This window comes from Merops nubicus, unplaced genomic scaffold (genome assembly GCF_000691845.1).
Source record: "Merops nubicus isolate BGI_N331 unplaced genomic scaffold, ASM69184v1 scaffold9884, whole genome shotgun sequence".
NCBI lineage: Eukaryota > Metazoa > Chordata > Aves > Coraciiformes > Meropidae > Merops > Merops nubicus.
The window spans coordinates 4,124-30,452 of NW_008603612.1; the positions used below are offsets into that span (position 1 = coordinate 4,124).

Consider the following 26,329-nt stretch of genomic DNA (forward strand, 5'->3'; position numbering starts at 1 on the left):
CCTCCAGACAAAACCCACAGCCCCCCCTCGTTCCCATCCTACAGCACTTGGAAACCTTTATAATCTAGTTTGGGCTAGAAACTAGGAGCAGAGTTTGTTGATTTTCTCTTTGGTATGAATTACAGAGGGTTTGAAAAAGCCCTTCCTTGGCTTAACAAGCTCTTGGAGCCAGTGCAGACGTTGCTGCCCTGACCATGCAGGAGACCAAAGGTTCCTCATTTTCTCCTGGCAGATGAATTTCCAACTATGCAAACAAGGGGCTCTTTTTAACAACTGCTTGTTGCACAAACACAATGGTGCTCAGCTATAAAGCAACTTCTCCTGCAAATGTTCTTGTCATCTGTTTACCTCAGAGGCCATTGAATCTTGACATTTTTCCCAGTACAGAGTCTTCTGAGCTATAATTTTGAGATGAACGGTGAAGAATGAGTACTTTGATTCTGAAAGGATTTTATATTCCTTTAGTTCTACAGCAGACCTTCAAATGACAGGTTGGTGTTACCAGAAGCAGTCCTTAGCCTTTGTTGAGAGCTGGTTTTGGAGGAACAGGCCAGGAATGTTGTTCAGGGAGTGATTTCCAAGGTCATGTTTTAAGAAGTACCTTTGTGCCCATGAGGGGCTCCTTCTCTGGCTCTGCCTCAGGCCCCTGTTGGTTCCTCACTGGGCTTTCTTGCTGTACCCCATGGGATCCAGCACCCTGACCTCCACCATGGGCTGTGTGCAACTCACCAGCTGCTGCTGGGCATGGGGAAAAAGAAAAGACTCAGATCTACCTCCCTAGCAAACTTAGGGCGATACTGATGCTCTGCTTGCATGAGTGAGACGGGATTCTGTGTCTCTTCTTCCAGAGAAAATGTTTGTGTGATTGCCTGTCTGACTGTCTGGTTTCTCTGTTTCTCTCAATGCCTATTTAATCTGTTGTTTAGTTTCCACCCAGCTGTATTATGGGCTAAAAGGGGTTTGGGATAACCAGGTTGGTGAAATTTAGCTGCAGGGGGTCTGTAAGAAAGATGAGGACAATCTTTGTAGCAGGGCCTGTTGTGACAGGATGAGGGGTGATGGTTTTAAGCTAAAAGAGGAGAGCTTCAGACTAGATGGCAGGAAGAAATGTTGGATGCTGAGGGTGGTGAGCCCCTGGCCCAGGCTGCCCAGAGAGGTGGTCGCTGCCCCATCCCTGGAACCATCCCAGGGGAGGTTGGATGTGGCTCTGAGCACCCTGCTCTAGCTGCAGATGTCCCTGCTCAGTGCAGGGGGGTTGGACTAGGTGAGCTTTAAAGGCTCCTCCCAACCCCAACCACTCACTCCATGATTCCATGAAAATGGTTGTAATAATTCCTCCACTTAAAGCAAGGCAGGAGGACTCAGTCTGGATGTAGCAGGTCACCTGGTGGGCAGGGTGGTGGATGGGAGCAGAAATGTTGGGGCAGATCAGAAACATTTGTGCAGTGGGGCTGAGAGAAGAACAAGGGATGGGAGGCAGAAAGGGAGGTGAGGAGCAGGAGAAGAGACTCAATGCTTGATGAGCTGTTGGTGAGCTCCAGGACTGTTGTGGTGGGGAGTATTTAGAGGAGTTTGGTACAGATCTGGAAGGAATCAGGCTTCATTTGTCCCTCTGCTCACAGAATGCCTTGTCTTGCAGAAGCCCAGCTGAAGGAGGTGAAGGAGATGCTGGAACAGGAAGGCTTGTCTGAAATCTCTCACAGTACCACCAGTGAACAGATTGCTTATTTACTGGTGGAAAGGACAGTGCTGCTGGAGAAACTGGAGATTGCTGGTCAGAAGTTGAGTTCAGACAGCTACATGGACATGTGCACAGCACAGCCTCAGGTACCTCCAGCTTTAGCTGCTCAGGCTGACTGAAAGCATGCTGACTTCCAGCACTCCCAGCTCATGACTGTTCATTTTAATGATCCTTTAATGAACATGTTTCTGTAGCAAGACCAGTCAAGACCAGTCTTAGCTACTGGGGAACTATGGAGAGAGTGGTGTTGTAGCTGGGCTGGGTGAAGGACAGAGCCAAGGCAAAAATCTTGGACACAGACATGAGATAGGCTGTGAAGAACAACGTGGAGTTTGCTTGAATTCCTCCTGGTCTGTGGTGCCAGAGTGCCCTACTAGGTAGACAGGGCTGTAAATACCTGACTTTTACCCCATTTTCATGCAGGTCTTTAGAGGAATAAGACTTATTCAAGGAAAATGCATTCTTGCATGATCAAGACACCTCCTAAGCTTAATGCTCCTCGTTTCTAATCAAACACAACTTCTCTGCAGCTCCTACTGGGCACCTTGTTTTCTGTGGTTTTAAAACCAGGTGAAAGACACACTGTGGAGATCTATTTTCCAGGAAAACAGTGTCTGTAAAGCAGACTGTTTATTCTCCTCAGATGATGTCATTGCCATCCAAGCTTGTGAACTAGAAACTGTTGATTAAGCTCCCCATTGTTTGGGGTAGCATCATACTTGTTGTACAGAACCATTAGAGCCACAGCAGTGTTACAGGTTAATAGGTTAATTGCTCCTGTTACTCTGTTTACTGGAACATGGAGCCTTTCCTGGTCTCAAATGACCTGTTCTGTGCTTGTTTCACTCAGAGACTGGAGGTCTGGATACGTTCCTGTCTGTTCCAGAAATGAATGCAGCTTTTAGCTAAGCTGCTCAAGCATAAGTGTGGTGTTTTGGGTGTTGTTTTTTTTTGGATGCATCCTCTCTAAGACAAAAAGCCAGGGTGCAAACGCTCAGCTTCGTGTAGTCCCCTCTCTGTGGGGAATTGCTCTTTGAGTTCTCACCTCTCTAGAGCCAAGGTGCAAAATCCTAAAGACAAGCAACCTCCTGGGTGCTGGCAAATCCTCCATGCTGGGTCATGTGTGCAGGCTGCAGGGGAGCAGGGGCTTCAATAAGTGACTTAAAAGAGAGGGATGTGGAGATGTAACCCAGTGTCACTCTGGGAACTCTGGAGTTGGACATGCTCAGCCCAAATAAGTGTCTTTGGGCAAAGCTGAGCCCACAGGCTCAAAAAGGAGAGGAGATCAGAGGTCTTAAAAAATAAAGTAGTGAACCTACAGAGTCCCCAGTACTAGCTGAGACAACTGGAGGATTTTCACAAGGATTTGGGGTAACTCTGGTTGACATATTCTCTTCCAGTATAAGGTGTGATTACAAACCCCCTTCTAATCAAAGGGTGTTGAAACTGCAGCTCCTGCACAGGGGTGTTGAGGGACAGATGGCTGAAGGCTTTCTAGGGATGCTGATTTATTAAAATCTCTTTCTGTGCCAGGATGAGTTTGATCCTGTTCATCAGACATTAGAAGACAAAATCCAACAGCAGCACAAAGCCACACAGCTTCCTGGAGAGGCAGTGAGTGAGGTAACACATTTGCCTGTTTTCTTGCTGATGACATGGCCCATAGTTGGGATTTCAAGCAGTGGGTCTGTTCTTGAGCAGGCTGTGAGGTGTTTTTCTTGGGTTTAGCTGATGGGTTGTGAGTGAGCTCTGAACTTGAGGCTGTGCAGCCACATCAGCATGAGTTCATTGCTTCTGCTGAGAGCCAGGGGTAGCATCTCACCAGCTTGGGGTCAGGGCTGGCTTGTAAGTGCTCACCTGCCTTTCATATGTCAAAGAAATGTCTTTGGAGATGAGTGGACCCAAGTCAAAAGGCTGAGGGAAGGCTGAAATGACTTTTCAGTGGAATCACAGGTCAGCAGGAGCTGTGTCTTTCTCCTGCACCCCAGGGTCAAGTGCAGACTGGGAGAGGAGGTTGACACTGCCAACCTTGGCTCAGGGCTGCCTCTCACAGCAGCTGTGGAACCACAAACATGCAGAATGAACTTGTCCTTGGAGCAAGCTCTTAACAGCACGTGTTGGAGCCCTCTGCTTGGAAACTCTCTTCTATTACATGTCTGAAAATCCATCGTGGTTCATGGCATTGTCTGGGGAGGGAAAACCAGAGTGCAGAAAAAAACCTGCTTCTTGGCATGGCTCCATGGTGAAGGGGGTTGTCCACTGCATGTCCATCTCCTGCCTCTGCAGCAGCTTCCCTGAGCTCACCTGCTCTCTGTTTGTGTCACCACCCTTGTTCTGGGGGGTCAGGAGCAATGTGGAGAGGGGACCTGCCTTGGCCATGTCACTGGGAGGGTTATGTTGTTTCTGTTGGAGCATTAGTCCTTGTGTCTCAGTCCTACAGGGAAGAGCTGGAGAGGGAGCAAGCAGCACGTGCAAGAGCTGAACGAGACCTGGATGAGGCCACCCAGAAGCTGCTGGTGGCTCAGGAAGAGATCCAGAGGTTGACAGATGAGCTGGACACACAAAGAAAGGAGCAGAGCAAAGTTGGTAAGCACTGCTCTTGTGGCCACTCCTAATTACTGTCCTGCACTTAGCCCACTGCTGGTTGGTGTAAGCCTTGGTCTTCTCACCCAGGGGAGCTGGAGGAATGCTCTCTAGTGTCCTCTCTGCTTGGAACATGGAAAAATCAGTGTCAGATCTTAGCCTGGTACCCAGGAGATCCGACTGCAGGCATTAACAGTCACTGATTAATTAGTTCTGAGTAGGAAAAACTGAAACATGGAGGGGAGGAGGGGTTATCTGATCTGGGACTGCAGCTGCAGGGCCTTAGAATAGAGTTGTTTTGGTTGGAAGAGACCTCCAAGATCACCAAGTCCAAGAGTTAACCCAGCACTGCCAGGTCCCCACTGCCCCGTGTCCCTCACACCACATCTCCACAGCTTGGAAACCCCTCCAGGGGTGGGGACTCCACCACTGCCCTGGGCAACCCTCAAGGGGAAGAAATGTCTCCTCAGGGCCAACCTCAACCTCCCCTGGCTCAACTTGCGGCTGTTTCCTTTTGTCCTGTCCCTTGTTTTTGGGAGCAGAGCCCGACCCCCCCCTGGCTCCAGGCTCCTGTCAGGAGCTGTGCAGAGCCAGAAGGTCTCCCCTGAGCCTCCTTTGCTCCAGGCTCAGCACCCCCAGCTCCCTCAGCTGCTCCTCCCCACACTTGGGCTTTAGACACTTCCCTGGCCCCTCGATGTCCTTCTTAGAGTGAGGAACCCAGAACTGACCCCAGGATTTGAGGTGTGGCCTCACTCTTGGCTGAATTCCTCTCTCTGTCTCATGTACAGGGAGAATTTCATGCCCTAGGAGGGGTTGGAGAGGAAATAATGACTTGGTCCACAAACAGAGTAGCTGAAATACATTAGCATGGCTGGACCACCCATGTCTAGGTTCTTCAGATACTGTTTTTGGGATCCTTCCTCATTAGGAGCCATTAGCAAGTGTTCGAAACAGAGTAGCTGAAATACGTTAGCATGGCTGGACCACCCATCTCTAGGTTCTTCAGATGCTGTTTTTTGGGATCCTGCCTCATTAGGAGCCATTAGCAAGTGTTCATAATGAGAGCTCACCAGCAGCCTTGTAATGACTGGTTGGATTCTTAGCACTGCTAAAATTTGCTTAAACTCCTTGTTGAAATAACTGTTGTTGACCACCTTGTAATAATTACATTAAAAAAAAGATGCTGACTGTAAAAATAAAGAGTTTTCTGGAGGGAAATGGCTCTACTTGGTAAAGCTCCTATTGGAGTGGTCCCTAAAGCCAGGTGCTTCAGTGCTACCTCCTACAGGAGATTTCCCAAGCAAACCACCCACTTCTGGATGCTTCTTCTCTGGCTTGTTAATGTTGCCCCAAAATCTGTGACAGAATTTCAGTGGAGAGGAGATGAAGATGTGATGAGACAACACATTCCTGCCCCATGTGCCTTTGCAGAGACTGAGGTGCCCAAGGAGACTGGTTTATGTGCAAACCACAGGTCCTGATGCTGACTCTGTGGCTCACACACAGGACTCAGACCTGGCTAAACCTTCTAGCCAGCCTCCAAACCCATCATTTAGAGCCTTTTAATCACAGGCAGGGAAATGAGCACTCAGTGAGTATTGATTGGTACGTGCCTGGCCCTGGGGATGGAGAGAGTGTTGTGGTGCAGCCTCCATCCAGTAAAAGCTTCTCCAGCTGATGGCTGGGCTGCAGCCTGGGACTCTTCTCAGTGGATTGTAGCCTGCCTGGGGAAGCCTGTGTTTTAGAATCTTAAGCATCAAATGAATAGAAGGCTTTCCAAACTGTGAGTAAGGATTTAATGCTTGTTGTGGCTGTGGGGTTGATGGTGCTGTGAGTGTGGGTGTGCAAGGTTAGGGCTGTAACATCTGAGTGGTGTGTCCCCACCTTCCTTCTCCTCCTGACCAGCTTCAGAGCCAGCTGCTCTGTAAAGAACTTGATTTTCTAATCCAAACCTAAAAGGACATCTTTGATCTGTAGTAAAACTCCACTTAAATGGCCTCTTTTGCTTCAGTGGCAACCTGCAGCTGCTTGAAAACACAAGGTTGCTCCTGGCCAGTTTGTGGCTTAATTATTGGGTCTTTGGTGCTTGGAGGTTTTAAGCTGTGTGCTGAGCTGCTTGCTACTTTAATTGTCTTTCTTTAATTTTCCTTCAACTCTGGATTTAACAGAGGACATTAAAAAGGGTGCAGAGTTTTGTGTTTGGAAGCATACAAATGGACTGCCAAAAACTGTCTCTTTGCTCTCCTTGTAGAATCAGCCTCCTGGTCAGCCCTGCAAGCTCCTGAGAGCTGTGGAGAAGAGGTGGATGAATGGAGGGGGTGTGGTAAGTCCCATTAGCTACAAGGAGGGAAGATCCAGAATTTTATCAGGGTTTTCTGTAGTGGTAAACAGGTTTTTCAGCAAAATGAACACTTTGGTAGGAGGTTTTCCTTGTCTTTTATTTTAAACTGCAAAACTGAAACTCCAATAACAAAATCCTTCTTTGAAACAGGGGGTTCAGATTGTGGTGGTTTGGGTTGTTTTTTTTTCCAGACTGGGTCCAAGAGAGAAGGTATATTTTATTTTTGCCTGAAAAGAAGTAAAATTTAAGCTAAAATTTCCTTTGCCCAACGTTAAGCTGAAAAGAGAAAAATCTTTGTTCACCTTTTCTGCAGGGAAAACTACCTTCTCACTAATTTTTGTTAGGCTATCAGTGTATACCTGGACACATTTCTGTTGCTGTGTTCCTAATAGAAATATCTTTTCCTATTTCTTGCACTAGAAATACCAGATATCTGCCTAAATTGGTGTGATGGCTGCATGTGTTTATTGATTCAGGCTTGAAGGGTTGGTGTGCAGCCATAATTTTTCCTGTACTGGCCATTTCATAAGTATTAGTTCTACTACAACACTGATACATGAAGTGTGATTGTGTTTCTGCTTGCAGTGAGTTATGAATTCTATGAGGAAAATAAGAAATAGGGCTGTTTGGGTTTTTTAGAGTTGTTGGTGAAACCCATAACTGAAGTGAGGCATTTTCTGGGCTCTAAACTGAATCCCTCTGGAGAAGCTGCTGGACTCATCTAATAACCATAAAAATAAATAGTGTTGCTGTTGAACCTGGATCTCTAGAAACTTAAACCTCAACTATTGCAGTGAGAGGATGTGTTCCCAGGTGCCTGGGGAGCTCCCCTCTGTGTTGTCACACACATGGAAATGCAATGTCAGAGATTATTCATCTGGTGGCCCCACTCGGAGCTTGGTGAAGGTCCAAAAGTGCTGTTGGGGACTTGGTTTCTCTGCTCTGTGCAGCTGGGACTGAGCTACAGAAGGCCATGGAGCACAACAACAGGCTGGACAAGGAGATCCTGGCACTGCGAGCACGGGTCCAAACCCTTGACTTGGAAAGAAAAGCATTCCTTGATCTGGTGAGCACCCTCCTCCTGCTGCTGGATCTCCCTCTCTGCTGTGGCACCAACAGGTCTCTGCGTGGCTCGTGCTCCTGGGCTGGCTCCTGATGTTCAGCCCTGCTCCTGAACCTGCCCTGCCTCTCTCTTTCCCCTCTCTTTTCTGCAGTGAGTCTTTCCAGAGCTGCCTTGCTGATATTTCCTGGCTCACGGAGTAATAAGCTTTAGGAATAAATATCCAGAGAGTATTTTAAAGTAGCTGCTGTTCCTGCAGCCCAGAAACACTTCAGCTCTCGTGGCATCCTTCAGGGTAGGAAGAGTTTGATGCCTCACAGCACACAGAGGGGGCTCTGCATGCTCAGACTGGGGATGTGCTTTAGGGCTGGCAGCAGAGCTCCAAGTGGTAGCCAAGAGTGAGTCTGTGAGTGAGTCACCTCACTAATAACCTGCTAGTTATTAATATTATTATTAGCAGGTTATTATTATAATATAATAATAACCTGCTAGTTAGTAACCTGCTAATAATAATAATATTCTATGGATCCTATTGATAACAGCAAAGACTAAAAGGTGTCCTCAGAAATAGTGGCTGTGATCTGCCTACCCCTCTGCACTCAGTCCTGCTTGGTAAAAGGATGGGTACAACATGTGCATCATCAGTGACTGAAATAAGTGAAGAAAAGTCACTTTAACCCAGTGTGGTGTTCCCCCTTTTACCTCTCTGAGTAGTCTGAGGCCACCCAGCTGAAGCAGCCACATGATCTCAACCCAACCCCTCAAGAAGAGTTGTTAATATTAATAAATCTGCTGTTTATCTGCAGCAAGTTTGGGAGGAATCTTCAATCTCAAAGGCAGCAAGCTGAAGGTTCAGCAAAAATAAAAGCCAATGTTTTCCTTTTGAAGGTTGAACAGCTCAAAGAAGAGATCTGTGAGTATCAGAGGAGTGAGAAGCAAGGGCTGCCCCTGCCTGTGCCAGCTGAGGCTGAAGAAGTCACAGTGTCCTCCCTGCAGGTATTGTCAAGGGCTTTTTGGTTGCTGTTCTGGAAAGCAAATTGGTCCAACAGGCCCCCTCTGCCTTTCAGCCCCCTGCTGTGAGTGAAGACCTGTGGTTTGTGGTGCAGAAGTGCTCGTGTTCTCCTTCCCACCTGCACGTGAGTGCTTCTTGTGTGGGTGTGCTCTAGGGTTTATGTCACCCCACCATGTAAACAGCACAGCTGTTGGTGTAAACTAACACCCACTGATGCCTTCCTGTTGTTATGGATCTTGGGGCTGTCCTTATTTCTCTGGGACAGGCTCCCAGGCTCTTGCTCAGCTTCTTCCTGACCCTCCTCCTCTTTCTCCTCCTTCTGAGGATGACCTTCCCACTATGACCACTGTACATATAGCTTTGTACACTTTATTTGGGCATTGGTATTAGTTAAATCTCTTTTCTTTTCAACTTGTGATTCTCTTCTCCTATTCCTGATCCCTTCTCTGCTGGGGAGGGGTCACTGGGTGTTAGGGAGCTGCTGTAGTTTGTTTAGCCTGTCCCTGGAGTTAAACATTTTGTTTGACACCCAAAGTTTCTCTGGGCTCCAACTTAAGTCGTTCACCCAGGAGAATTACAGACCATTGATTGAAGAGTTCAAGAGGACATGAAACCATTATGAGGAGCAGGGTCAGGAGGAGCCCAAGCAGGAGACCCCCACCATCCTCAGCAAACTTCTCCCTTTGTGTGCACGATGCATTTCTGGTCTGGGATACACCTTGGAGCAGCTCAGGGCAGCTGCCCTGGCTGACTCCAAACTCCTAATGGCCTGCAGACCATGGCTGGCCCAGGATTCTGTCAGGCAAACCAGGACAGGGGGATTTTGCTCCTGTGGCCAGTGGATTATCTAATGGAGATAGATGTAGAAGATGTAGCTCATGTTTTCTGGTTGTCTCGAGAGACTTGGGTAGCTTTGGAATCACATTGTGCTAAGATTTCAGTCTTAATGATCTGCTAACTTTTCATTTTCTCTTGACACAGGACACAAAGGGTGAAGGGGGGACTGAAGGAGACTGTGTTTCAGGCAAAGCTGGCCTAGAGCAGCATGACAGATGTCAGGGTAGTGAAACACTTCATAAAAGGTAAGCAGTGAAGAAATCCCTGTTGTATGTTCATGGTGGCTTCTCTGCTGCTCTGGTTTGCAGGGTAGATTTAAGTATTGGATTCTTTAGAATACTCTGTGGGACTTTGTTCCTCTGGTGCCAAATTTGGAAGTCTGGAGGTCATGCAGTCCTGAGTGGGTCTGGAGCCCTTGGTATCAAGAATACAGGCTCTTTTCTGCCTCTTTCTCCATCTTATTGCTTTCCTAGAAGAACAGGGTTGGGCTGCTGTGGCTCTCTGCAGACAAAAGTGTTGTTTTCAAAACTGTTTTCCTGCTGGGAAGATTCCTCTGGATGTGGCTGCTGTCCAGGGATGTACCAAAGCACTTGGCTTTCCAACTTAAATATGTAAAGGGGGATTTTTCTAAAGGAAATCAAAGCTTTGTTCTCCTGTGGCCTGCTCAGGAAGCTGCTGCCCCTCTTATAGCAGCTTCAGGGAGGAAAAGGAATCTGATTCCATCCCTGTGACTCTTTTTCCCTCCAGATGCCCAAACCTCCTCCCCCACCTCAAGCAGCTGAATTCTCTGTTTCTTCTTTGCTGCTCACATCCTCATGCCCAACCAGTTCTCTCCCCAGACCTTTCTCATTACTTGTGTAGAGCTGTCACCACTAATTCCCCTGCATCACCCCCTAAGCAGGAGCAGGCAGAGGTCATGCTGGATGTGAGACTCCAAATTAGCAGGGCAGGAATATCCCATGGTGAAAACCACACTGGCTTCTCCTCACCAGTGGGGAATGGTTTGGGGGTGTGGTGGAGCAGTTCTAGCCTTGGTGATGTGAATCTTTGGTGTGTAGGTGCCCAGGGGTGATTGAGAACATCGAGGGCAGGAATTCACAGCTCCTCCACCAGCTGCAGAAGCTGGAGAGGGAGCACGAGGCTGTGGCTGAGCACAGTGAAGAGCTGGAGTCCATCCTGGGGGAGACACAGACCCCAACCAAGCAGGAGAAGGAGCAGTTTGAGAGCAAGGTGGAGGGACTTCAGCAGAAGGTAAGGAAGGGATGGGAGGAATACAGTTTGGTTTTAATTCTAGCTGCCTGTGGATCAGTAAGATAAAATGATGTCTGACCTAAACCTGCGTGCTGCTTGAGTTTGGGAAGAAATGCAGCTAGCAACATCTGCTGGTTTCAGCAGAGAGGGGAAAAGAAGGCAAAAATTCCAGCAGTGAGTAAATGATGCTTGCTTTGAGCTGCAGATCCCCCCAGTGTCACAGCAGCTTTGTCTTTTCCAGCTCCTGTGCCCCCTCCTTGGTGCCTGGGCTGTGGAGGGCACTGTCTGACACAGCTCCTGCATCCCCAGGAGTGAGGGCAGGCCATGAGTCCCTGTCGTGCAGCCTTTCTGGCTGTGTGAGCTGTGCACTCTTCTGCTTCTTGGCTGAGCTGGAGCAAAGTCTTTTTGCTTCAAAGTCAGGTTGCTGCTTTTTTTTCCCTCTGGAGCTAGTTCTTCTGAAGCTTTCATAGCTCAGCAGCTTGGATTTGCCCTGAGAGGCTGTCCTAGATGGCATCAGTGCTCCTGATGGGCTTCAGTGGTGGTCTCCTGCTTTTCCACATGGGATGGTTGTTTCTTCTGCCTGTGGTTTCTGCTGAAGAGCAAGTTCCAGGAAGCTCCAAGTGTTCTTGAGGCACAGAAGGGAGGCAAGAGGTTTTCTTGAAGCTCATGAGTAATCTCTTAACCTGGCACCAGTGATAAAAGTCCAGGCTTTGACCTGAATCCCTAACACCTCTCCAGAGCTGTCTAACAGGTGGAAATGGTCAGTGTGGGACACTGGTGCTCCTGGATCCCAGGAAGGGTCACCAGTTAAGCACCCTGGTGAGAGAAGATTGCTCTTTTTGCCCTTCCCCAAGCACTGGAGACCTGTCAGTGCGTGTGGCAAACACCAAGGCACTTCTGGGTGTGGGGGACCAGGATCTGCACTGCCTGGGGACATCTCTGCTGAAAATACTGAACTGAGGGCACAGCCTGTTTCACTCCTCACCTGCTACCTCCTGGTGCAGCATCTGCAGCTGAATGGGGCAGGCATTCAGGAGACACCTTTCTGAAGAGCTGGAATGAGCTGGTTGATGTGGAGCAGCACCCAGCTCCATCTGGACATGGGAGAAGGAAGGGCACACAGAAGTTTTCAGTCGGGAGTGAGTGGTGCTCAGACATGTCCATACACTTGCTGTTGTGTTAAAACAGGGCACAGGACACAGTGCAAGCCTGGAGGGCCTCCCATGGACTCCCATGGGAATGCTGAAGCAGCCACACGTCCCCAAGGAGAGTTGTTCAAAGGAGGAGAGGATGAAGTACTTGGCAGTAGCCTCTGGCTGTGAGGGAGAAGTCTCTGTGCTGTGAAGCAGGGTGAAGACATGTTCAAATATCTCCCTGGAGGATGCCAGCAGACATCAGGTTTCTAAGTGTGTAGCTGAGGAGCCAGGGGCAGGCTCTGTGGTGGGAATGGCAGGAGGTCTGTCCACAGTGCCCAGGCTTTTGTTTAGGCCAGGGTTTGTTCAGCACATGCTGAGACTTTTCCCACCTCCTCACAGGAGCAGAACAAACACAACCCTCCACAAGTCAAACAAGGTGTTTCCAGCTTGGAGAAATCCCTTCCTGGCTCAGTGTGTTATTAAACAGCTCCCTGGGAACGTTGCTCTGGGGGGTGTGGGGTGGACACAGTGGGGAGCACCCAGTAGCCAGGGAGATGTGAGGCATTTTGGCTGGCCTGAGCTGAAAAAAATGACAGAGAGGAGGGATGGGTGGATTGTGGGAGGGAAGAGGGGGTGGGTTAACCCTTGGTTAGATCCAGCATCCACTCAGAGGGCTGCAGAGCTGCACCCTTCATCTCCACGGGGCTTTTAGATGCCTTGGGGGGTAGTGGGGGAAGGAGTGTGCAGAGACAAATGTGCTGGAGCCTGGAGAGAGCAGCACTGCTGGGTGGCTGCCAGCCCTGCCCCATGTGAGAGGGACTTGGAAGTCTTTTCTCTTGGCATGCCTACAAAACTCTTGGCTGATTAGGCCACTGGCTCAGAACGGGGACAGCAGGGTACAATGTGGGCATTGTTCTGCTGTTCCCATGGGACCTGGTGCACGACTTAAATCCTTCAAAGTTAGAAGCTTGGAGGAAAAATAAGCAAACTGATGGCAATGTATAGCTGGGGCTCAACTTCACCAGCAGCTGGCTGAGGGGAGGGAAGTGGAGGGTTGTTGTGCTTTTGAGATCCTTCCCACAGCTCTTCTGGCCTGTTGAACCCCAAACTATCATCTAGTCATGCAGTAGGAGGGGGGTTTACTGCCCTCTGCTCTTCTCTGGGGGTCCTGGGTGTTTCATCCCACTGATTTGCTTTTGACACCTCTGTTGGGTCACATCATCTGTCTGAAAACCCAGAGTGAGAGCAGCTTTGCTCTGTGTTGGAGATCACTCCCTGCTGGGAGCTCCAAGGGGGCCACCTTGTGCCTGAAGCCTGCCAGTGAAAGCAAAATCCTCTCCAAGTGCAAAGAAAAAAGGGTGAGAAAAGCCATAAAGCATCTTCTGTGCTTCACCCTGCACTCTCCAGGATGGATGTGGCCTGGATGGGTGTGCTGTGAACTGGTGAAGCTGGATTTCATCTGCACAAACGTTCTTCCAGGCATAAGGAGCTGGAAGGAGAGGCTGGAAGGAGGGAGAGGGTGCTGAGAGCTGTGCTGGCAGGGAGCAGAGCTGGGCTGTGAGTGCCAAGGCTTGGATTTTGCAAAAGGATCTGCAGGAACTGTAACAAGGAGGAGAAACTGGCTGCTCCCTGCCCCTTTCAACCCTTTTAAACCGAAAAACTAATAATTGCCCTCCTGAGGGTAGATGCCTTGGGAAGGGTTGGTGCAAATGCAGAGTGAGCACTTGTCCAGACAAACTCTCCTCTGCCAGGAGGAGCACAGAGGTCAGTGTTTTGCTCAAGTTTGAGAGTCCTTGGAGCCTCACAGGACTTATCACCCCCTTTGGGCAGTGGAGGGACCAGGACAAGTGCTGGTGGGTTGGGTTGAACATCTGTTTGGGTGAGATCAGCACTGAGGGAGTGGACCCCATGATGGAAATCTCATGGGGTATTGTGGTTGGGGGAGCAGCATGCAGAAGGCCACGAGCCTGGGTGAGTTTTCACCCTGTGTCTGGGTCATTTCTCTCCTTTTGTGGAGCAGGGTTCTTCATTTCTGACTTGGCCTTGGATGGCTCCTTCACCCTTTGAAGCAGCAGGATGAAAGGTGTGAGCTGGAGCTACCCCCAGGCTGGTGGCTGTCCACCTCCCCTCCAAATCCTTGATTCCAGACTTGGGGCATAGTCTATAACAGCAGCACAAGGAGCAAGTTAGCAGTTGTGTATTTGGTACAGGTTGTGAGCCCTGGTTTGGTTTTTGACTCGTGGTTTGTCTCTGTTAAGATCACCAGTTTAGAAATGGGGCTGCTTGATGTGCAGAAGAGCAAAGCTGAGCTGAGTGGGGAAGAGCAGGTGGCTGGAGCACAGGAGATGCAAGAGGTAAGAAAGAAATCTTCCTTGGGAAAGGAACTTATCAACTGAGCAGCTCCTGTGGATGTGTTTTGTCTCTGAGTGTCTGCAGCCCATCAGCAAGACAGAGGGATGGCAGTGAAGGAGAGAAGCCAACGTGCCAACATTGCCTCCCTGAGAGCTCAGCTCTCTCAGGAGGTTGTCCTGCCTTCCACACTGCAAGCTGGGGAGCTCGTTCACTCCCTGGTGAGAGGGAAGGTTTGACACCTGTAAAGGGCCTTGGCTCTTGTGTGGGGGGTAGTGAAACCTGGGTAGCACGTAGGGACCTTTACAGGGCTGCTTCCCAGCTGGTTTGGGGCTGACTTGGTGGACAAGTTGTATCTGCCAGGTCTGTAAGCCACACTGGGCTGATTTCATGTGGGAGAAGACCTTCCTGAGGGTCAGCCTCAGGCCTTCTGAGAATCCAGCTAGCCCTGGGGTATAAGGTGCAGGAATCCTGCTGGCACCTTCTAAGAACCCTTTTTCCCAGTTTTATGTTTCTAGGAGATACATTTTCTGCCATTTGCTTCTCTTTCACTAGAATAAATGATGTGGTGGAAGCAACTCTTGGTCTTGCTTGTTCTAGATGCTGGAGAGCTGCCAGGAAACGATAGAGAAGTTGGGAAGTCAGCTGGGAAAGCAGAGAGAGAGGAGGAGGCAGCTGGCATCTGAGCTGGAGCTGTTACGAGGAGATCTGGAGCCTGAGAGGAAGGCATGGGGCAGTGAGGTGTGTATCACTCCTCCAGTGGGACTCCCTGCAGGTTTTGTGACTCCACCAAACATCCCTAATTGCCCTCCAAAGTGTGTTGCTTGACTTCTCCTGATCCATTTCTCCAGCCCAGCTCGTTTTGAAGCTTCTTTGGTGGATGGTTTTCAATTTGCTTTCATGGAAGTTTTTCTAACTCTGTAATTTAACTTTCCTTTCAGTGAATCCAATAACAAAACAGGAATTCAAAGTTTGTAGCCAAAGCCCCTTTTCTGGAAAGCAGAGGGGAACTTTTCAGACTCATGTATTTATGGCAGAGTTAGTTTTGACCATAAGGCTCCTGGTCATGAGCCTTCCTCTTTCCATGCCACAGGGATTGCTGTTCTGGGGTTGATCAACTGGCTAATTCTGGATCTGTTCAACATGGGTCCCCCCTTTTAATGTTAACAGTATTTTTCCTAACCCAAATATGGCATGATAATAAGTCAGGACACCCAAGAGTCAGAGAAGTCTACGTGAGCTGCTTGCTGGCATCCTGCTGCTGCTTTTTGTTCTGTGCCCTGAGGACCTCCTTATGCTTTGCTTGAAGCAGTTCAGCTGCTGGGTAGACTTCTGGTGGGTTTCTCTCTGCTGGTGCTCTCATCTTCCAGCTGGGCTGGAGAGCAGAGGGAGTGTGGGATGCCAGAAGAATTGCACAAGGGCTGGTGAAGACATAGGCAAGAAAGGGGCTGAAAATGAGGCTAAAAGTTTAGGAGGGCTGCAAATCTGTGGCCTGGATCAGGCAGACAGGGAGGACCTGAGGGAGACTGGTAAAGGAGAGGGTTATATTTATTACAAACCCCATTTTTTAGGACTCTGAGAGGCCTTAAGCCAGCTGTGAGTTGTATGGCTTCCTCAGATGTAAGTCAAAACCAGTGACAGTCCTGAACTATGGGTGCAGCTGCACATAGACAAGAGTCTTCTGGAGGAACAGTGGCATCTAGAGGACAGGACTTTTGTAGTGCTGTTAGGCAACAAATCCAACTGCAGCTTGGGATGCAGACCAAGCCTGGCTGAAGAGCAGTTTAGAAAGGGCTTAGGCCCATGCAGAAAAATGGACTTGCAATTGTGTCTTCAAGGGTGAAGAACTACAGTAATTTAGCTGTAGACTCACAAATTGTGTCTTGGTGGAGCCCTCAGATCACCTTACACTGCTCAAAAGGTTTCCATGAGGCTAACAAAAATCACAGTTGTGTTTTCTGACCTTACAGGTCTCTGAGCTCCAACAGGAAAGAAAACAGATTCACAAACTCGAGCAGAGATGTGGAGATCTATGTCCAGATGAAAAGGCATGTGAAGAACAGATGGCTAAAGTGATATTTTTGGAAGAACAGATCAAAAACTTGAGGGAGGAACAAGAAATGCTCTGGTAAACCTTAACAAGACCTGTGGTACTTTCTGCTCCTTATCTTTGCTGAGTAATTTTTTAGTCTTAAAAATCCTCATAATGCTGCTTCTCACAAAAATGGGCACAGCAGTTTTGTGTCTTCCACATCAGGTAATTGTCTCTCTGTAGAGATTTTGGGGAACAAGCATTTCCCTTGGTGGTATCATGATCAGTCAGGAGTAAACCACTTTTTGTTTTGCTGAAGCTATTCCAGATTCTACATGGCATAAATGAGAAGTGTCCTTAGGAAGGAAGGTTCTTCTCTTGGAGTGAGGTAGTATTTGGACTAAGGCAGTCCCAAAATCCTCCCAATGTGGCCCTGGGCTCATCAACTGCTGCCAGGATCTGATGAGATGCCTCCTGCTGTGGATTTCAGTTGCCTTTGAAGGGCAGGTGTCAGCAGTTGTTGGGGTTGTAGATAAAACTCCTGCAGGCCCCTTGACTCCCCTTTCTCAGTAGATCAATACAAATTTGGAGTTGGAGCATCCATGCTCAGGCTCTAATCAGTAACTAAGGGCTTGGATTAAATCCATTATTGTTCCAGTCAGCTCAATTACCTGGATAACTTGCTGAGATAGAGCAAAGCCAGGATTAGAGAGGTAGGTGAGCTTGTAAGGACATATCATTTAGATGGAGATAAGTCAGAGAGCTTCACTGGGAGACCTGAGCCCATGGTCCCTTCCAGTGAGGTGCTGGGTGAGTGCTTCTGTGCTGCTCTGAGCTCAGACCAGCTCACGTGGCCCCGAGCAAAGGTTTCCTCAGCCAGCACTTTCCCTGCTGATGAATGACAGAAAGCTGACCCTTTGGAGGGAGTATTTTTGTAGATCTGTGTCCAGGGGAGACTGACCCTTGCCCAGATGTGCTACATCCAGGATTAAATCCCTTTGGGAGCCTCCTGAAATGCTGGAGTGTTACCTTGAGAGTTTCACTGGACTCTCACATCCCCAGTTTCTCCCCTTCAGAGGCTGGTTTCCCTTGGATGCGTGTCATTACCTCTCTCTTTTGCTGTTTCCCCTTCAAGCTCTCAATTATTAGAAAGCAACAAGAAGAGGGAGGAGCTAGAAAAGCAGCTCAAAGGGAGCAATGAAGAGAAGCAGTTCTTACTGGCAGAAGTTGCCCAGCTAAGAGAAGAGATCCTGGCTACCCAGGAGCGGGGCGAGGACGTGCCCGAGGAGGCTGGGAGGATGAACCCGGGCATGGCACAGAGAGGGAGCAGGATTCTCATCTCACAGAGCTCTGCAGGCACCTTAGATGGGAGCATTAAACAGGTATGCTCAGCTTTGTCATCCACACTGTGCTTGTTTTTTATTCATTTAATGGCAAAACCTGATTAAAGTGGGCTGGGAGGCAGTCCTGCGGTGTCAGCGGGGAGCTGAGGCTGCCTGGCTGCCTTGGGGGAAATGTTTGGAATCATGGAATGCTGAGGTTGGAAGGGACCCTGGAGATCATCTCATCCAACCCCCTGCCGTGGAGACACCTCTCAACTAGACCAGGTTGCTCAGGGCCTCATCCTGACCAGCTCCAGGAAAAAACTCTCCCCAGCCTCTCTGGGCAATCCAGTCCAGAGTCTCACCACCCTCCCACTGAAGAACTTCTTCCTAAGATCATGAATGGAAGTCATGAATGTCATCATTTTCTTCCACTGTGCTTTTAGACCTAGTGGGAGCTTAAATAAACTGAATGGCCCCTTTAGTGCACGTGGGAGAAATAAGTTATACAGTCCTTCAGTGTTGTTTTAAACCCTTTGGAGCTTTTTCTCAGCTCCTATTTGGAGTGTGAGCAACAGAGCTGGCTTGCTGTTCCCACAATGATATTGCTCTTGCTGCAGGCAGAAGCTGTTCCTCTGCCATGCTCCTCCTGCTCTTACACCCCAGTGCATGAACTTGTCCCACAACTGCTGCCTCGAGGTGGCAGCTCACAGACCTCTCTAGCTGCAGATGTCCCTGCTCACTGCAGGGGAGGGGGCTGGACTAGATGACCTTACAGGTCCCTTCCAACCCAAACCAGCCTGTGAATCTGTGATAAGAAGCTGGGTTTTTCTGCAGCCCTGTCTCTCAGCTCCTCATCTCCTATTGCTCTACCCCATTTGTCACCACGTTTAGCTGTATTGGGTTTTGCTGCAGCCCTGTGTCTCAGCTCCTGCTCTCCTATTGCTCTGCCCCATTTGTCACCACGTTTAGCTGTATTTTAAATGTGATTTGTTCACCTTTCTTACTGTCCAAGCTAAAAAAAGAAAAGGAAGAGCAGCCAGCCCTGCCTAAAGGGGGAGAAGTGGTGAAGGTAGCCAGGATGGGGAGTCTGAGGAGGAGCAAAGATGTTATGAAAGAGTTTGGGAGAGAAGAGAGGGCAGGATGGCCTGTAGGCAGGAGTGGGAGTGGAAAGGAGAGGATCAGACTCCTGCTGACAGCAAGGAGCAGCAAATCTGTACAACTGGAGCAGAATCAAGCAGGATCCAAGGTGTGGAGGGGGTGCTGAAAAGGATCTTGATAGAAGCAGGGGGGAAAAAAGCCCACAAAATCTGGTTAATCTCAGAGAAATGGCATTGCCAGATCCCAGGGTGCTGGATCAAGACTTCTCAGCTTGGGAGTTTATCTGCAGATTGCTCTGAGAAAGGAAGCTGGATCTTCAGTGGATTTCATCTGCTCCCAAGACCAGATGCAAAGACAGGAATGCAGATCAACAGCTGGCTGAAGGCCATGCTGGGAAGCAGGATTTTGGTACCCCAAACATGGGAAGAGGTTTTCATCTGTGTACAAGGCACTTGCAAGAAGATGAGTGAACCAAAGAGCTCAGTTCTCTTCTGAAAGCCACCCCCAACTGTTGGTGACCACCTCATGGTGCCCAGGCTGCTGTCCCATCATGCCAGCACATCTGGTCATGGACCACTGCCAGGACTCACCTTATTCCTGCTCCTGCTGGGAGCTGTGCCTGGATGTGCCTCTCCTGCATGCTGGCCTCAGTGAGACTCTGGCAGGAGAGTGAAGAGTAATCTGGGTGATTTTGCTGTTGTTTGACAGGTCTGTTTTAACAGGGATTTTCTCAATCCAGGTCATTGCATCTTCTTCCTCCACCTCAAGAGTTTGTAGCAGCCTCTCTGAGGGGGTGGACAGAGTAGGGAGCAGGACAGTGTGGGACAGAAGAAATGCTTGCCTGGCTTCCCCCATCTTCCTTCTTAAAAGCCCTTAAATCCTACTGGCATACTTCCCCCTTTCTTAACTCCCACTCTGTCTTCCCTGGGAGTTAATTTCCACGTTACCTCAGTCATTTTGCTGTCCCTACAGAGTCTGCCTGAGGAGAGAGCCCAGCAGCAGGAGGAGAAGATGCAGCAGCTGAGGCAGGACCTGCGTCGAGTTCAGAACTTGTGCAGCTCAGCCGAGAGGGAGCTGAGGTACCAAAGGGAGCAGAACCTGGACTTACAAAAGCAAAACCTCCTGCTAAAAAAGTAGGGACAGAGCAGGCAGAGCTGTTTGTTTTGTGGGCTGGGGGGGAGCTGAGGGGCTGATTTCAGCAGATAATTTCATTTACCTTTGGCTGGGCAGTACCTGGGGGGCTCTCAAGTGTGCTCTGAGTCCTGCCTCCAAATAAACCCCTGTGCACTGTACTCACTCTCTGCATTTCTCTTCCATTCTTGTTCACTCTGTTGCCCCTTTTCTAACCAAGACATTTCAGGGGATCTGCCTTGAAGTGCAAACTTGATTTGTTCTTCTTTTGAAACTCAGGTCAAAGCTGAGCTGAAGCAAGCCCGGGCAAAGCTCTCGGACACAACTGAAACATGCTCCTCTCTCTCAGCACAGTGGGAAAAGAGCCAGCAGAAGGTCAAAGAACTTGAACAAGAGCTCTTGAAGTGTTCCCAGGCTGATAAACTGCAGAGCAGCCTGCAAGAGAAACTTACTCAGGAGAAATCCAAAGTGTCTGAAGCACACAAAAAGGTAACTCAGTGTGAGCTGAGGTGTTTGTAGCAGCTCTGTGCAACTGAAGCACTAGCAGCTTGTGAATTGATTCCTCCAAGTCCATTTCTCTGGTCCATTTTGGCTAAATATTTTAGGAAAAATACCTGTTATTAGTGAGAGCATGATCAAGACAATAGAAACCAAATCTGATGGCTCAGCTCCTGTCTCTCAAATAAAATACTGGTCTTAGGGCTTCTAAGCACAGGGAGCCCAGGTCACACTCTTGCTGAGATTTGCTGCTGTTTTGGGTAAATTGCAGAAGTTTGTGTTGTCCATGGCATCAGTTTGGCCATGTTCCTGTACCAGTCATTGGACTCAGTCCTGGAGTGTGCAGGATCAAATGAGATGCAAAAGGAATTGTTGCTAATTCATGACATAGAGTCTGATCTCACATCCAGGAGCTGTTGGAAAGGTTTTGCTTTTAATGGACTTTGACCCAAAGCCAGGCAGAAATATTTTTGGGTAGAAGAAAGCAAATCTTTCATTCCTGTGATGCAGCTACTGAGGGATTAAAGGGATGTGAATCCCTTGCATTCAGGTATTGGCCTATAAATTCAAAAAGTTTAATCTGTGTCCAATTTGAATCTGAGATTTCAAAGCTCCAGCAAAAGCTGAAAGATTCACAGCACCAGCTCCTGCTGGCAGAGGCCCATGTCTCAGACAAGAAACTCCTGGAGGAGGAGTTGAAGGAGGTCAGAGAAAATGAAGCTCGTGTGCAGCAAGAACTTCATGAGGAGCAGCTGAAAAGGTACCTGGAGCTGGGTGCAGAGGGGAGGTGGGTGCCAGCCCTTGCTGCTGTGCCAGCCTGCAGCTCCCTGCCTGGCCCTGGGTGGGCTCACAGCCACTGCACCACTGGTTTTACCTCCTGTATCTCCTTTTGAGCTGCCAGTGTCCCTGGCAGAGCTCCTCTTTATCAGATTTAAAAGATTTTTTTGGAGACTTTCAGCTACCTCAGAAGGTGTGTGGCCCCTCCTGCCAGCCCAGGGATTTGGTTTTACCCCCTAGCTGCCAGCAGTCCCCTTTCTTGTGCAGCAGGATGGTCCCAGATACCTCCTGCAGCCTTTCACCTGCCCCTGGGGCATGGGGACAACCAGGATGTCCTGATTCCTCTCTACCCTCAGTGTTGCCCGGGGCAGGTGCAGAGCAGAGTAGTTACTTTTAGATGGCAGCCAGCCTTGAATTGCCATTGACACGTGTCCTCCATGTCCCTGTGTCCCTGTCACCCCCCTGATTTCAGGAAGCTCCTGGAGCAGCAGCTGGAGGAGCTGAGGCAGCAGCTCCAGCACTCCCGGGAGACGGAGGCGGCGCTGGCCAAGATGCACGTGGAGCTGCAGGCCAGGACCCTGCACGCCCTAGAAGAGGAGAAGAAGACTGACTCCAGCCAGGTGAGCTGCAGCACAGAGGGGTCCTCAGCACCCAAGGTGGTGCAGAATCAGAATCCCAGCCTGGTGGGGGTGGGAAGGGGCCTCTGAAGAGCATCTCGTCCAACCCCCCCTGTTTTATTCCTGGGGATGCAGCTCAGAGGGCACAGAAGGACTTGAAGGGAGAGGAGAAGAGGCTGTCCCCATTTCTTGAAGATTGTGGAGCTTTTTGCAGGAAAATTTTGACAGAGGCCAGTGCCTGGGTGGGTGTGTCACCTCCCTCTGGCCTGTCAAAGCCTGTGGCCCCCCAGCAGCACAGAAACCCACCCTCCTGCTTCTTCCAAGAGGTGGTGGCCTTGGGGACAGACAGGATGGATGTCCTCTGTAGGGGGAACCACTGGGATTTGTGACAGAGGAGCTTTGGAGGCCAGACCTGAGACAGAGGGGCCCCGACAGCTGAGGACACACACAGAAATAAAACAAGATGTTTTGCAGCACCTCCAGTGTCAGAAGGAGAACCAGAAGCTCTCAGAGCAAGTGTCCCTGCTGAAGGAGGAGAACAAAGCCCTTTATGAGGAAGGAATCCGGCTCCTGAACCAGAAGGATCTCTACGTCAGGTATGGAGCCAGCACTGGGGCAGGAGCAGACACAAAAACTGACCCAGGAGCTGCTGTTTCTGTGCCTGGTGGCGAGCCTGGGTTTGACTGTTCTCTTGTCCCCTCTGTGGAAGGTGTTTAGCACCAAGAATCCTAGAATGGCTGAGGTTGGAAGGGACCCTAGAGATCATCTCACCCAACCCCTTGCCATGGGCAGGGACACCTCTCAACCAGAGCTGGTTGCTCAAGGCATCATCTAATCTGGCCTTGAACAGCTCCAGGGAGGGGCATCCACAGCCTCTCTGGGCAATCCAGTCCAGAGTCTCACCACCCTCCTACTGAAGAACTTCCTAAGATCCAGTCTAAACCTGCTCTCCTTCAGTTTAAAACCATTTCCCCTTGTCCTGTTGCTGGGCACTCTTGGGAAAAGTCCCTCTCCAGCCTTCCTGGAGGTTCCCTTCAGATATTGGAGGCAATTCTAAGCTCCCTCTGGAGTCTTCTCTTCTCCAGGCTGAACAATCCCAGTGCACTCAGCCCACCCTCACAGCAGAGATTCTCCAGCCCCTGGCCCATCTTTGTGGCCTCCTCTGGACTCGTTCCAACAGATCTGTGTCCCTTTGGTGGTGGGCACACCAGAACTGGAGGCAGTATTCAAGGTGAGGTCTCACAAGATCAGAGTAAAAGGGGAGAATCCCCTCTCCTGATCTGCTGGCCACACTCCTGATGAACCCCAGGATTTGGTTGGCCTTCTGGGCTGGATGAGCACACTGCTGGCTCCCACTGAGCTTCTCATCCATCAACACCCCCAAGTCCTCTCTTCAGGGCTACTCTCCACCAACTCTGCAGCTCTAAGAAGCACCCACTGAAGCAGCTCTATCTGCAGCCTGTCTGCCTCACCTTTGCTGTTTGGGATTCCTCTTTTTTTTGGCCATTTCCCCCCTTGCCCTTAACCTCCCACATCCCCAGGCAGATGAGGAAAAGCCCCACAGACAGCAGCACTGCACAGCCTGGTGTTTGTCTCTCTGCCCCTTCAGGAAATACAACGAACTGCAGCTTCGGCACAAGGAGAAGATCCGGAGGGCCAAGGAGACCTATATCCACGAGGTGAAACAGAGGGACAGCAGAATTAAGAGGCTTGAAAACGAGCTCAGCGAGTCAAAACTCCAGGTGGAAAAGGTGGGAGAACACCTCAAGGGCTTCTCCTGTGAGGGAGGGTGGGGAGCAGGCTCCAGAGTGTCTGTAGGAGCATCCCTTCTTCCAAATCCTCTCTTCCCAGGGCCCACTACTGGGGCCAGTTCTGGTTTGAATATCTCTGTCAGTGATCTGGACAAGGGAAGGGGATCAAGGGCACTCTCAGACTGCAGATGGCACCAGGTTGGGTGGGAGTGTTGAACTGCTGGAGGGTTGGAGGCTCTACAGGGGGGGTCTGGCCAGGCTGGATCGATGGGCTGAGGCCAATGGAATGAGGTTCAACAAGGCCAAGGGTCACAACACCCCCCTGCAGTGCTCCAGCCTGGGGCAGAGGGGCTGGAAAGTGCCCGTGGAAAAGGACCTGGGGGGGTTGGAGGACAGGCAACTGGAGATGAGGCAGCCTGTGCCCAGATGGAAAGAAGGCCACCAGCATCCTGGCTTGGATCAGCACCGGTGTGGCCAGCAGGAGCAGGGCAGGGATTGTCCCCCTGGATTGGGCACTGGGGAGGCCACATCTTGAATCCTGGGTTCAGTTTGGTGCCTCTCACTCCCAGAAGGACCTTGAGGGGCTGGAGTGTGGCCAGAGAAGGGCAACGAAGCTGCTGGGGAAGGGTCTAGAGCCCAAGTGTGGGGAGGAGCAGCTGAGGGAGCTGGGGGTGCTGAGCCTGGAGCAAAGGAGGCTCAGGGGAGACCTTCTGGCTCTGCACAGCTCCTGACAGGAGCCTGGAGCCGGGGGGGGTCGGGCTCTGCTCCCAAGGGACAAGGGACAGGACAAGAGGAAATGGCCTCAAGCTGAGCCAGGGGAGGTTGAGGTGGGACTGGACTGGATGATCTTGGAGGTCTCTTCCAAGCAGAATGATTCAGTGATTCTGGGAAGTGCAGCTCAGGAACAGAGGCAGTGGGCTTCAGGAGCAGCTGGGCTGCACTGTTACACCCCAGAGAGTCAGAGCAGGGGGAGTGTCCCTGATGATGATGAGCTCCTGCTCTGCACACAGGACTGACCAAAATATTTCTGCTGGAAAGTGAACCCATCTCTTTTTGGGGTGGGTTCCACCAGGTACCCTGTCCCTTCTAGGAGCAAACTCCTTTAGGGGTGACCCCTTTGGTGACGTGCTCTGAGCTTGACAGAGAAGAGCAAAGTGTAACCTGGTGGTTGTTTCCTTCTGTGACACCCTGCAGGGGAAGGTGCTGATCACACAGCTCAGTGCTGAGAAGGAGAAGCTGCTCCAGGAAAGAAGAAGGCTCCTGCAGAAGATGACTGACCAGGAGGAGACCCCTTGGAGCAGCTGCTCTCCAGCCCTGCAGAGCAGGTGGGTGCTTGGTGCTGTCCCCACCACAGGGAGCCTGCCTCTGCCCAGGGCTTCTCCATGTTTCTTGCCTGTGATTTCTCTTCAGAAATCCAGAGGAAAGCCTGAAAACCACCCTCCTCATCACTAGTGCTGTTAATTTGGGCTTTTAATTGCTGCGGGGTGTAATTAGCCCCTCTCCCCATGGCAGCCCTCAGCAGAGAGCTGAAGGCTGTGGAGGCTGAAAGGTCTGAGCTTGAAAGCAGCGTGGCCAGAAGGCCAATAACCTGTCCCTTGTCCCTGTGACCTGCTCAGGGTGAAGATCCTGGACGAGGAGACCACAGGGCTGCAGGAGAACAAGCTCCAGCTCTGCGGGCACGTGCCCACCTCACCACGCCTGCCCAGGAGCACCCGTGCCCCCAGCACCCAGGTGAGACCCAGAGGGGGCTTGGCCTCAAGCCAGTTTGCTTGGAAAGGGGCTGTTCAAGATGAAAATGCTGCTTGGGAGCTGGCAGAAGGAGCTGTGTGTGTGTCCCACTGTGCTTTGTGCTCCTGTGCGTTTCACCTGGGCTGGGCAAGGTTGGGGTTTTTAGCTTAAATTCAGAGCCAAAGGAAGAATCTATGACTAGTACCTCTGGAGGTCGTGGGCAGAACTGGCAGTGGAGCTGGGGGGCACTCTGAAGACCAAGACTGCATGTTGAGCTGCACCTTCTCCTGTGAAAGTCTCTGTCCCCCCTTGCAGGACTCGAGGAGTGCTAACGTCTCCGAGCGCCCAGCACACAGTAAGGTGTTGCCATCTCCCCGTGCCAGGTACCGTGGGGGAGGAGGAGGAGGAGGAGGCAGGGAAAGCCTCTCTGCATGTGGTGAGGGAGAAGTTGAGCCTTTTGGCTGCTCCACCCTGTGCTTTCACCTCCCAGGGCCTTTTATGTCAAATTCTAGGGAAAATGGTATTAAAAAGACTCTAAAAGTGATGGGGTGGAGGGGTAAAATCTTCAAGCTGTGGGGTTTAGGTGCCAGCTCGGTGCCCTGTGGGTTTGGAGGGTGTCTTTCCATCCGAGGTGGTGAGACTGAAAGGAGCACTGCTGCCCAGAGCTGTCTGACCCACATCCCAGGCTGTGGGGCAGGAGGCAGCTTGGGCTGTTTCTCCACCAGTGGAGCCAGAAGCACCATGATCTGTGCCAAAACAGGCAAGGGGAAGGCAGAGAGATCTGGAAGTGTGGTCTCTGCTTGCTGGAGGCCCAGCTCTGCAGCCTGGGCTACAGCCTTTGGGTGCTGTCGAGGGTGATGGACAGTGCCAGAGGTCTGGGGCAGATGGGGACATCACTGCCTGGCTGCAGGAAGAGCATCAGAGCCCTAGTCTGAGTGAAAGGTGTTGACCACCCCCCAGTGGTGCCCACAGAGGTGCTGGGGGGAGCGTTGGGGCTGTGCAGGAGGTGAAGGGGCAGAGTTTGCAGAATTGGCTGAGGAGAGGAAATTTTGTTTTCAGCTT

The 26,329-nt window shown here is 50.5% G+C and overlaps 1 protein-coding gene across 1 annotated transcript; it reads left to right on the top strand.

The window, feature by feature from the left end:
• Positions 1 to 1,665: 1,665 nt before the first annotated feature.
• On the top strand, positions 1,666 to 25,779 carry CCDC30 (coiled-coil domain containing 30). Its single transcript, XM_008938728.1, has 22 exons — positions 1,666 to 1,827; positions 3,275 to 3,379; positions 4,174 to 4,327; positions 6,576 to 6,647; positions 7,616 to 7,731; positions 8,614 to 8,721; positions 9,719 to 9,819; positions 10,633 to 10,825; positions 14,220 to 14,315; positions 14,911 to 15,051; positions 16,281 to 16,438; positions 17,478 to 17,724; positions 19,738 to 19,898; positions 20,142 to 20,385; positions 20,997 to 21,154; positions 21,644 to 21,791; positions 22,263 to 22,384; positions 23,398 to 23,539; positions 24,734 to 24,864; positions 25,156 to 25,270; positions 25,583 to 25,650; positions 25,758 to 25,779. Exons 1-22 carry the CDS (start codon positions 1,666 to 1,668, stop codon positions 25,777 to 25,779), a joined length of 2,964 nt encoding a protein of 987 aa, XP_008936976.1.
• Positions 25,780 to 26,329: the final 550 nt, after the last annotated feature.

What these genes read in the sequence shown, in the direction of transcription:
- CCDC30 (XM_008938728.1), top strand. Translation starts at nt 1,666, where the DNA reads ATGCTGGAACAGGAAGGCTTGTCTGAAATCTCTCACAGTACCACCAGT. An exon ending in AGAAGACTGACTCCAGCCAG is followed by an intron (nt 21,792 to 22,262) that starts GTGAGCTGCAGC and finishes GATGTTTTGCAG; the next exon opens with CACCTCCAGTGTCAGAAGGA. An exon ending in TTGCCATCTCCCCGTGCCAG is followed by an intron (nt 25,651 to 25,757) that starts GTACCGTGGGGG and finishes TTCACCTCCCAG; the next exon opens with GGCCTTTTATGTCAAATTCT.